General features: G+C 36.5%; 2 protein-coding genes, 1 long non-coding RNA gene and 1 pseudogene across 9 annotated transcripts in view; 2 read left to right on the forward strand and 2 right to left on the reverse strand.

The window, feature by feature from the left end:
• LOC102611411 (zinc finger CCCH domain-containing protein 62-like) overlaps positions 1–12,139 on the reverse strand; it is a 116,978-nt gene that overhangs the window by 104,377 nt on the left and 462 nt on the right. The window contains exons 2-7 of one of the 7 annotated variants that reach the window (XM_052444541.1): positions 11,972–12,039; positions 11,655–11,769; positions 11,502–11,563; positions 11,238–11,289; positions 10,888–10,999; positions 10,471–10,569 (exon numbers count right to left, since the gene is read on the reverse strand). The exons of 1 other annotated variant lie outside the window; for it this stretch is intronic. In XM_052444541.1, the coding sequence (XP_052300501.1) occupies positions 10,471–10,569; positions 10,888–10,999; positions 11,238–11,289; positions 11,502–11,563; positions 11,655–11,769; positions 11,972–12,039 (508 nt within the window). The remainder of the gene's footprint in view (positions 1–10,470; positions 10,570–10,887; positions 11,000–11,237; positions 11,290–11,501; positions 11,564–11,654; positions 11,770–11,971; positions 12,040–12,139) is intronic. 5 more of the 7 variants (XM_052444543.1, XM_052444544.1, XM_052444545.1 and 2 more) reach the window with 5 other exon arrangements.
• LOC102611117 (peroxisomal (S)-2-hydroxyacid oxidase GLO4-like) lies at positions 162–9,188 on the reverse strand (annotated as a pseudogene).
• On the forward strand, positions 1,349–6,400 carry LOC127903769 (uncharacterized). The gene is made up of 2 exons (XR_008056532.1): positions 1,349–1,430; positions 6,248–6,400. It is a non-coding gene; the product is annotated as an uncharacterized LOC127903769 (long non-coding RNA).
• On the forward strand, positions 1,673–3,158 carry LOC127903767 (uncharacterized). The gene is made up of 2 exons (XM_052444564.1): positions 1,673–2,717; positions 3,035–3,158. Exons 1-2 carry the CDS (start codon positions 1,688–1,690, stop codon positions 3,067–3,069), a joined length of 1,065 nt encoding a protein of 354 aa, XP_052300524.1. The 5' UTR covers positions 1,673–1,687; the 3' UTR covers positions 3,070–3,158.

Genomic DNA, 12,139 nt, shown 5'->3' on the forward strand with positions numbered 1-12,139 from the left:
AAATTTTAGAATTTCACTTTGATGCATTTGGCATATTAGGCGCTTTGGTCCGTGGCCTTTTGCAAATTTGTCCTGCATGGTGTGACCATTTAGTGCATACAGTAACAGGATCAGAAAATAAATCAACAAAAGCATTCTATAACGTATAAACCGTGAAAATACTTAAAATTTTAGTTAGTTTAAATTATTGCTTATGGTTTGATTCATCCATACATTAGAATATTCTGGAACAGAAAAATATTTTTACAGCATTGAATGGAGTCTCTCACAATCAGCTCTCACATGGTTCCTTCTAATATGTTTTACGGTAGGACAACCTGTTCGGGCCATGGTCAGCTCAAACTCATCCTTAGCATTTCAATGACGCGTCTCACCCCATATTCCCCTTTTGCAGCCAGGCCATGGATTACAGGCCTTTCGATCTGGAGTAACATATTACATACATCTATGTAAGCAAGGGCGGCCCGAACAATAGAGTTATGCTCTAACAATAAAAGTAGTTGTATTAAGAAGTTGCAGCTGAAATAAGTTTCTCTATGTTACTTTTATTATCCTGGTATCAACTGCTAACAACAGGGAGAAGAAAGGTGGCTCCAGAATCTCAACATATAACTTTTTTGTCGATTGAAATTCAAAAAATTAAGGGTATAGTTGCGTAAAGCTTACAAGTACAGCTTGTGCACCGAGGGCCAATGCCTTGAAAACATCTGTTCCTCGCCGCACTCCCCCATCCACAAGAATCGGATCTCTTCGTTTAACGGCATCAACCACCTGCAAGCTCAGGTTGACAAGTACAAACTGTATTGGTTACGATTTCCTTGTTAAAATCTAGAGTATAACCCAGACGCATAACATATCTTACTGCAAAATGCCAGTCATTTCTACATCAAGCTGGTTTGATTGAAAAATGTATTATTACAAGATCTCCATCATTAGTACATGGACTCAGCAAGTGAAAACGTCTACATGTCAGAAAACTAGTAAAAACCAAATGCACTAGCACTGCCAGCACCTGACAGTTGCATGTTCTGTTTCCTAAGGTTTCTTCATATGCATTTAGCTTAAAACTCAGAGCAATAATTAGGAGAATTATGTAATCCTCATATGATATTTCTCAACCTTTCAAGTTAAATTCAATTGCAGTAGCACAGTTGTCAGTTTGGATTACAGTCTTAAAAAAAAATTTGGAATGCATTCTACTAATCAACTAAAATCAAAATAAACTGACATATATTTTTAATTAATAAGATTCTCACGATTGTTTATGTACTTATAAAAGTGAAGTTTAGATCTGTAGACAAATCTAGCTCATATTATCTGCAGATTAGAATACTAATAGTGGTGTGAAATTGTTAGAAAATTAGAAAAAATATGTGCTGTAATTATATATTAGCTGTAAATTAGTCATTAGCTGTAACATAGCTATTTAGGTGTAAATCTATGTATTTTAGGAAAATCTACCTAGAAATTATTCTTTCCTTAAATCAGTGATTTAGTTTCCTGATTTAATGGTTTTATGTGTGCTGTAAATCTCTATAAAAGAACAATCTCAATGACAGAATAATTAATTATGTGCAAACCTATTTTTCAAGTTGGTATCAGAGCAGGAAGAATATCTTGCCGGAATTCCTTTTTTCTTCCTTTTGATCCCTACACCCTAAACTTTTGATCCCTGCACCCTAAAACCATGTCAGACTCTTCATCCAATTCCAGTACTGTCCCTCAATCCTCTATGAACAATCCTAGTAGCACGGATGTTTCAAAAATCAGTGCTACCTCCTCAGAATCTCATTCTGTACAAATCACCACAATTCGTTTGAATGGTGACAATTTTCTGAGATGGTCTCAGTCAGTTAGGATGTATATTAGAGGGCGTGGAAAAAAGGGCTATTTGACTGGTGAAAAGAAGGCTCCTGCAGTGGATGATCCGGCCTATGTTACATGGGATGCCGAGAATTCCATGGTGATGACGTGGCTTGTGAATTCAATGGAAGAAGATATTAGCTCTAATTATATGTGCTATCCAACGGCACAAGAGCTTTGGGAGAATGTAAATCAGATGTATTCTGATCTCGGAAATCAATCACAGATTTTTGAGTTGATCCTCAAACTCGGAGAGATGCGACAAGGGGAGCACAATGTCACAAAATATTTTAATTCCTTAAAGCGGATTTGGCAAGACCTTGACCTTTTCAACACCTATGAGTGGAAATCTCCCGAGGATGCTCAACATCACAAAAAGACTGTAGAGGATGGCCGCATTTTTAAGTTTTTGGCTGGACTGAATGTCGAGTTTGATGAGGTGAGGGGGAGAATTATTGGAAGACAGCCCCTACCTTCAATTGGTGACGTTTTTTCAGAGGTCAGAAGAGAGGAGAGTCGGAGGAATGTGATGCTTGGCAAGAAGGGAACTGGGGTTGCTGAAGGTTCTGCCCTGGTCTCCATGACTGGAAGCAAGGCTCCTATTTTGCAACGCAAATCTGATGAAAAACAACAAGTTTGGTGTGATTTTTGTCATAAGCCTCGCCATACCCGTGAGACCTGCTGGAAAATTCATGGGAAACCTGCAAATTGGAAAGGGAAAGCTGGCCGAGCCAACCCTACTGCCAATGAGGTTGAGACCAGCCCCTTCACCAAAGAGCAGATGGAGCATCTTCTTGCACTGTTAAAATTTAATTCGGTACCCAATGTTCCTAGTGTTTCTGTGGCACATACAGGTAATAAATTCTATGCTCTATCTTGTCAATTTAAATCTGCTCCATGGATAATAGATTCAGGAGCATCCGACCATATGACCAATTCCTTACATTTGTTTGAGACTTTTTCACCATGTCCCGAAAATAAGAAGGTTAGGATAGCCGATGGTAATCTCTCACCAATTGTAGGAAAAAGCCTTATAAAACTTTCTGAGAGAGTAGATCTTAAATCTGTTCTCTATGTCCCTAAACTTGCTTGTAATCTATTGTCAGTTAGCAAACTATCTAGAGACTCTAACTGTTATGTTATTTTCTATGAATCCTATTGCATTTTTCAGGACCGGAGCTCGGGGAAGACGATTGGCAGTGCTAGGATGATTAATGGTCTCTATTATTTCGAGGATAAATTTCTTAGTAATAAAATAGTTCAAGGGCTAAGTAGTATTAGTTCTTTATCTACTCGTGATCAAATAATAGTTTGGCATTGTCGTTTGGCCACCCAAGTTTTCCTTATTTAAAACATTTATTTCCAATGCTATTTAAAGGGATTGATCCTTCATCATTTCAATGTGAGAGTTGTTTAATGGCAAAAAGTCAAAGAAAATCTTATATTCCAAAACCTTATCATGCTTCAAGACCGTTTTATTTATTCCACAGTGATGTTTGGGGTCCTTCAAAAGTGACCACAATTTCTGAAAAAAAATGGTTTGTGACTTTTATTGACGATCATACACGTCTGTGTTGGGTTTACTTAATGAGAGAAAAATCTGATGTAGAACAGATTTTTAAAGAATTTTATAGGATGATTGAAACTCAATTTCAAACAAAAATTAATATTTTGAGATCTGACAATGGAACGGAGTATTTTAATAAAGTTTTGGAAACTTTTTTAAATGAACAAGGAATTTTACACCAATCCTCTTGTTCCGACACACCTGAACAAAATGGCATTGCTGAGCTTAAGAACAAGCACTTGTTAGAAGTAGCTAGAGCCATGATATTTTATATGAATGTTCCAAAGTATCTATGGGGTGATGCTATACTGACAGCTTCGTATCTTATTAACAGGATGCCTACCAAAGTTTTACAATATATCACCCCGTTGGATTGCTTAAAAAAGGTATTCCCAGAATCTAGAATCAATTCTGACTTACCTTTGAAAATATTTGGCTGCACAGCATATGTGCACACGCCAAAGAGGCTAAGGTCTAAATTAGATCCAAGAGCCGAAAAATGTGTTTTTATAGGGTATGCACCCAATAAAAAGGGTTACAAATGCTTTAATCCCCTTACAAAATGTTTTTTTGTCACTATGGATGTTTCTTTCATGGAAAATACATTATACTTTACCAAAAATTTGCTTCAGGGGGAGAAGATAGTTGAACCAAATTTTTGGGAAATTGCTGAACCCTTACCTAGCACACTAGTTGATACCTTTTCTGAAAAAGAAACCTTGGAAACTAGGCTTAAAGAAACCAAATCTGACATTGGTCTGACAGAAAAAGAAATACTACGAATAAAAAAAAATAGAAACAATCTTGAGCCTGTGGTTTATTCTAGGAAAGGTGTCCTTAGAGGTGGTAGAGACCAGGCCATTATCCAAGCACGTGGTCAACCGGAAGCCCTAAGCAATGGTCATCCAAATGCCTCAGGTAATCCTTCTTCTGTTCCTTCCTCTTCCTTTCCTATTACTGACTTAAACTTACCATTACGATCAGATTCTAGGGAAGAGAACTCTGCACCTGAATCTATTTTAGAACCAGCCCCTGTTATTCTTGAACAGAATCTTAATCTTGACCTCCCCATTGCCCTTAGAAAAGGAACCCGAACCTGTACCAAACATCCTATTGCCAAATATATTTCCTATCAAAACCTTTCTGACAATTATAGAGCTTTCACTACAAACATTTCAAAACTTGTTGTGCCTAGAAATATTCAAGAAGCACTTGGTGATCCAAATTGGAGGTTGGCTGTGTTTGAAGAGATGAATGCCTTGAAGAAGAATGATACTTGGGAGATGGTAGAATTACCGAATGGAAAAAAGGTTGTGGGGTGCAAATGGGTGTTTACTATCAAGAGTAAGGCAGATGGGAGTGTCGAGAGATACAAAGCCCGTCTTGTTGCAAAAGGTTTTACTCAAACCTATGGGATAGATTACCAAGAGACCTTTGCTCCGGTAGCTAAAATCAACTCAATTAGGGTCCTGTTGTCTCTTGCTGTTAACTCTAATTGGCCCTTACACCAATTGGACGTTAAAAATGCTTTCCTTAATGGAGACCTTAAGGAGGAGGTATATATGAGTTCCCCACCAGGCTTTGAAGAAAGGTGTGGAAATGAGAGAGTGTGCAGATTGAAGAAGTCCTTGTATGGACTTAAACAGTCACCAAGAGCTTGGTTTGAGCGCTTTGGCAAGGTGATTAAGCGCTATGCATATATTCAAAGTCAAGCTGATCATACAATGTTTTACAAGCATTCAAATGATGGTAAAATAGCTATCTTGATAGTATACGTGGATGATATCGTGTTAACTGGGGATGATTGTGATGAGCTAGCAAAGTTAACAAAGAAACTGGCTGAGGAGTTTGAGATTAAAGATCTCGGGGCATTAAAATACTTTCTTGGGATGGAGTTTGCTAGATCTAGAGAAGGCATTTCTGTAAATCAGAAGAAGTATGTTATCGACTTGTTAAACGAGACAGGTATGCTAGGGTGTAAACATGCTGAAACCCCTATAGAACCTAATGTGAAACTGCAACCTGCAGAAGCTGAGAATGTGAAGAATAGGGAGCATTATCAGAGACTTGTTGGGAGATTGATTTATCTATCCCATACACGCCCAGATATATCCTTCTCTGTTAGTATGGTTAGCCAATTTATGCATGCCCCAGGACCGGCACACTTTGAAGCTGTCTACAGAATTTTAAAGTATCTAAAAGGGACACCGGGCAAAGGACTTCTGTTTAAGCCACAAGGACACTTGCAGATTGAAGCCTACACAGACGCAGATTGGGCTGGAAGCATAGTAGACCGAAGATCCACTTCTGGATACTGTTCATTTGTAGGTGGTAATTTGGTTACATGGAGAAGCAAGAAACAGAATGTGGTAGCTAGGAGTAGTGCTGAGGCTGAATTTAGAGCTGTAGCCCATGGTATTTGTGAGATCATGTGGATTAGGAGGCTGTTGGAAGAGTTAAAAGCGACACAATCATCTCCTATGAAGTTGTACTGTGACAACAAGGCAGCAATCTCAATAGCACACAATCTAGTCCTTCATGACCGAACAAAACATGTGGAGATTGACAAGCATTTCATCAAGGAGAAGATAGATAATGGATTGGTTCATATGGAGCACATTCCTACTGGAGAACAAGTGGCTGATGTCTTTACCAAAGGACTACACACAAAACAGTTCAATTTTCTAGTTGGCAAGCTGGCTATGGAGGATATCTTCAAACCAGCTTGAGGGGGAGTGTTAGAAAATTAGAAAAAAATATGTGCTGTAATTATATATTAGCTGTAAATTAGTCATTAGCTGTAACATAGCTATTTAGGTGCAAATCTATGTATTTTAGGAAAATCTACCTAGAAACTATTCTTTCCTTAAATCAATGATTTAGTTTCCTGATTTAATGGTTTTATGTGTGCTGTAAATCTCTATAAAAGAACAATCTCAATGACAGAATAATTAATTCTGTGCAAACCTATTTTTCAAGTGAAATTTATAGTCACCTCTTCCAGAGCAGAGATAGTGGCAGGAGTATAATCTAACTGTCGAGCTCCGTGATTGGAGACAATAATCCCAGCAACGCCTACTTCCACAGCTTTTATTGCTGAAAATTTTAGAGACCAAGCAATTAACAAGAATCTTCAATTATGTGCGCAGAAAAAATGTGATGAAATTCATAAAACAGATATATAATGATGAGGAGATTTAACAAGAATATTTTCATTTGGTTGACTGGCATCTCCAATTCTACAAATTTTAATTCTAAACCTCTAATTCCACTAACAATCCCCGCATAAATGAACCTCTGGCTTAAAGACTGACTGTGTAGAAGTGGACGAGAATCCCTTTTTTAGTCTGAAGTTACATGGAAAAACAAAACAAAGAGATACTTATATCATCAAATGGAGCTTTGATCATACCATCTTCACGAGTAAGTACCCCCTTGATCAAAATTGGTAAGTTTGTAATAGATCTTAGCCATTCTATATCCTGCAGAAGCATGTGATAATCTTCAGACTCAAACTTTAGAAAGAGTATTAAGATCACTAACCAAGCAAAATAATATCCATGATCTATTTGTTCTAAGTAGCTGAATAATAGACACTTCTTTTTTCTTGATATATTTTCCAAGCAAGGGAAAGAAACAGCCTGAGCAAATTTTAAGCTGAGAGATACTGTTGAAGCATATAAAAGGTGAAAGGAAGACTTCATTGATCTCTACCTTCCAACTTAAAGAAGGATCCATGGTCTCCTTGGCATAAGCTTCTAAATTTGAACCTGTATCCTACAAAAAGTGTAATCATTTAAGTTAATCTAAAGGATTATAGATATAGTCTATGAGTTTAAACAAGCAGCAAAAGTAAATACAGGCTAAGAACCAAAAAAATCAATAAATAAATAAATGAAAACTGTTACACTCACAGAGGTGACTTTGGTTGATAAGAGGCCTTCCAAGTTCTTCAACTGCTGTGCAATCATTCTGCAGAAGTTGTTGAGTGAGATTCAAAAGACGTTGTTTACTGTGCCCAAATAAAGGTAGAGGGCACTATATATTTCTTATGATGTCACAATAAAAAGATTTGTGTCATATCACCATCCTAAATTTTTTGTTTTTTTAACCAAAATTTAAATTCAGTTATATGTGGTAGTACTTGGAATATCTAGAACCAAAGATAAAAGAGATGATAATTCACTTGTTCTTTATATCTGCCTCCCTTCTGTCAAGTCTTGGAGTATCAGCAGTTAGGACAAGAGCCATAAAACCATTCCTTTCGGCTCTCTGCACTAAAGTAGCTGCCATATCTCGTTTCTTGTATGCCTATTCACAAAAACCCTTTAAGCAACATTACGAGAAAGAAGAAAATCGTTGTTGCTCAAAAAAAAAAAAAGCAGTTTGCTAGTGGGGGAAAAAAATAAAAAAGCACTCAAGACAAGCCAACTGCTTATAATTGATAGAAGCGAACAGCATTGCAGCTGGCGGCAACCTCCTCTATGGAGCAGCTAGATGTGAAGGATAAAACCATTATGGTGTTACATGAAGCTGCTGCTCTGGCTGTGGCTACCTCTCCTGGAATATATACAAACAGTTAATGTTAGAATTTGGACAAAATCTTAATGATGAACAACTTAAAGGAATAAGACCTTCAGGGTTTGCAAGCTTATGCAAACCCGTTGGAGCAATGATAATGGAAGCCGAGATTTTGTAATCAAGTGTACTAGTCGATATATCTATCCTGCAGACATCGACAAGAATTCTTGGCCAAAACCTGGGAGATATTATAAAAGGTCGTTTGAAAGTTCTGAATCTATTTCTAAGATTGCTCATTGAAACTAATTTGACTTGCGTAATTCCATGAAATGCTTCCATATTCTCTTTCAGGGTGTACTGATTTTCTACTCCTCCAGCGTAGAAATCATAATACATTTTTGGAAGGGCCAGCCTTGCCAATTCTTGGAATGCATTCAAGTTAACAGGTTCGGCTGCCATTTGAACCTGGAAACGTGGACATTAATCAACTTCTCAAGTAAATCAATCCTAGATGCTATATACTGCATGCATAAATCTGAATAATTCAATTCAAGAAACTTAAAGCAACATTTAGATAGAGCAAGAATATCCTGTTATAGGTGATACTTCCTTATAATGAGTAAAGAACATATGGCATTGAAGCGAACAAATCATATGCCAACACTGCCTACCCCCAAAAAAAAAAAAGAAAAAAAAAGTTTTCAAGATCACTCTGTAACTCACAACACTTGTTTAAAATTATATTAGAAATATCGTGTTCAGTGTTCTTGTCATACCGTCAAGAAACATACCGTAAACATAAAGTACCACTTAAGCACTATCTGTCAATGATTCAGTTATACATATACTCTCTAAGAGACATACATACACAAACACTAGCACATGATAACAGCTAAATAATGCTTCACATCTACCAAAATCATAAGACCATGATGATCCAATATAGCACTTCACATACTCAAAGCTCACGGTCCAGTCAAGCAAGTTCATCATGATCAAAACATGCCCATGAATCATGACATCAGAAGAAAAAAAAAATATCCTTCGAATAACTATTAATCAAACTTATACAATAATAGAATCTTGTAAAGAGATGCACCCGAATGACTAAAAATTTCAACTGATGAAGCTTGTGAGGCAAATTACAACAGGGAGGAAGAGGCAGAGTCAAAGTCAAGAAGCATATAAAGGATTAGTATTAATTATTTGTCATTTGACGTGTTCCCTTCAATTATAATGTTATCAACTTCTACCATTTTTTAGAATTTTGTTGTTTTCTTGTTCTTGCACGATGGATACAGGCTCCGTATATTCCTTATGCTTTTAGTATTTGGACTTTCTCTTCTTGTAATTGTATTATCACTTGCCTTCTCTCTATTTATATCTGGCCAACAACAAAATAAAAGGAGAATAAAGATTAATTTTAGTTACCATAAATAAAGGCATAAAGCTTTTGAATTTAAATATTTTTATTTTACAAAATTTAGAAATTTAACAAAAAAATCTTGATATCAATTCTTTTGTTGAAACAGGCAGTCATGTTCACACGAAAACTGATTGCCACTGGGCTCAATCTCTAGAGTCCTGCAATGGGATGGACCAAACAGAACAAAACGCATACAATGAGCAAAAATCAATGTATTCAACATTGTAACCGATCTATATGTTTTTGCATATTCAGTTTCCACGCCTTTGAAACTGTCTAGGCTGTCCATGATGCCACCTGTACTCGCGTCTTTGATCACCTTTGTCTCTCTGTTCATGCAAGAATTAGCAGTTGTCATCAAAATAGCATCTTCCTTTAGGATAATATGGGCAGAGCTCTTGGTTCATGTAGCTTTGTTCCTGAGGTGGACTTGTTGGATGATGCTGGTTAATGCTTTTCAATCGCTGTCTATTAATCGGAGCTTCCCTAATGCCGCTAAGCTTAACAACAGGATTCTGAGGAACTTGTGTCTGGCAATTATTCTGTATTACTGCCAACTTCTGTTCTGGCAATTCTGAAAGCAACTTTAGTTGAAGTTGAATTTCTGCTGCATTTTTGGAATCAGCAGAATGCTGAGGTTGAATTGATAGCTGCTGAGGTCCACTCTTCGTTTTATTAGAGTCCCTTTGTAAGGGGGGTTGTTTTTGAAACACAATCTTTGTTGTTGAAACAGAATCTTCACTTTTTCGGTAGCAATTAAATTCCTTTGAGACTGGTAACTTTTTGGATCCTGATTCATGGACATCCTGAAGAACAAACATAAGCATGTATATCTTAAAATAACATGGATAAGTTACTTCATTTTTATGTGAAATTATACCTATTTGCTTCCAGCAATTTCCTCTTTTCCTTTCCATGGATCCGTATTTCTCTATTAGACCTTGCAATAAAACCCCTTGAGTGCTTCTCCATCAAAACCTTGTGTCTCTTCCCTTAGTCTTCCCATCTCTGACAGTGACGGTATGGGCAAAGCTGGGTTAATATTTAAGGATCAACAGATAATAGGAAGAAGAAACTTCAGCTCTGTGCAAACCTGTCTCAAGGTCTTCAGACGATAAAGGTTTCGACCTTTAATTAGGAGAGGACGAAGTGGAGGGAGTGGCTTCTCCCCTTTGCTCCAAAGTACCTCTATCTGAAAGATTAGCCAAAAACAGCACTTTAATCACAAGAATTATTTTGATGGAATTTAAAATACAGCATCTGCCTGTTCAAAATTTACTCCTAGAAAATTTATCTCAATTGTAGGTGAACCAACTAGAGAAATTCCATCCATCAAATTTGCTTGAAATGATCATACCGCAAAATCAAGAAATATCATTACCCTAATGCATAAACCCAGATAACTGAACAGTTTTAAGACATAACAGTCCAAGAATAGTCATAGATTTTCTATGATTAATGGCTTTCCATTAAACTCCCAAGTCCAAATTATATAGGGCTTATGACTCACTGTAAATGTATGTTGTTGCTTGGCTGCTCCATAGCTTTCTTTCACAATGCGGCCAGCAACAATCCTTTTGCCACATGGGGGACCACTTTCACTACAAGCTGCTATGTTAAACCTAATTAATGATGTAGAAATAAGGTAAGAACAAAACACTCAACGGTTGCAAACAACTTTGAGAAAAGAGCACAGTGATACTAGCAAATCTAAAGTATTTGTTGTCATTGTTACATTTGTAAATCAAATAATCTATTGACAGAATTAGTATTCTTTGACAGATATTGGAGGATAAATGCCAGTTTCATCGAACTTATATTTTCAGCACATAAACATAGAGTCAGAGACCAATAGCTTACATTTTGTAAACATTCTGTTCAATCATAACAACGTCACCTGTGCAAGCGTCACCTGCATTTAATCGGTACGTATCAGGGTAATGAGTACAAACACAAAATAAAAGTAGGGTTACTAGAACTACACTATACTAGTATCAGGGAGGAAGGCTGGAAGAGGTGTGTGCATTCTAATGCATTATAAGCAAATCAACCAAAGAGTGTTACAATGAACTGACATTTTTTTCAGACCCGTAAATCTAGTAAATTAATGAATCAAATTTGTACCTTTACAGTCCAGTACAAAGCTAGAGATTGGGTACCTTCTCTCTCCACCACCATTTGAGATTCTGAAAAGTATCAAAAGATTAAAACAAAGGAAAATCCAAGTGTTATAGGTCTTAAGTGAAATTATTAGTTCACGAAAAAAGTTGAAATTACTCTAAATGCTCCTTTATACGCTGAATAAGCGTGGGTTTATTGCCCGTCAATCTCAATCCATTGTTCCTCAAATAAACTTTACATTGCTCCACTTTCAATTTCTCTTGCTGCCCGGCTGCCACCAAAATTTGAAAGCAGCCAAAACACTAAAAACCCAATTGAGTGATCATTAAAGTTTGCAGATTTATAATGCATGAACAATGGAATCCTGTCTAAACTAATCATGTATTTGTCCAAAATTCAAAATTTTGTTAAAGCAATATCCTTACCCATTACAAAAGTTCTGATTTTTACTAGCAACAAATAAATAAATATACCTTCAATGATATTCTGGATTACTTTTTCTTCAATTTCATCAACACCCACATCCAAATCTTTGCCAATACTAGACATGAAAAAAAAAATTAAAAAAAGAAAAGAAAATCTATTATTAGAACAAGGCCAAGCTACAAAGGAAAAAAAAATCTTTATTTAAATATCGTTGA

The sequence above is a fragment of the Citrus sinensis genome, chromosome 7, assembly GCF_022201045.2.
Source record: "Citrus sinensis cultivar Valencia sweet orange chromosome 7, DVS_A1.0, whole genome shotgun sequence".
NCBI classification, from domain to species: domain Eukaryota; kingdom Viridiplantae; phylum Streptophyta; class Magnoliopsida; order Sapindales; family Rutaceae; genus Citrus; species Citrus sinensis.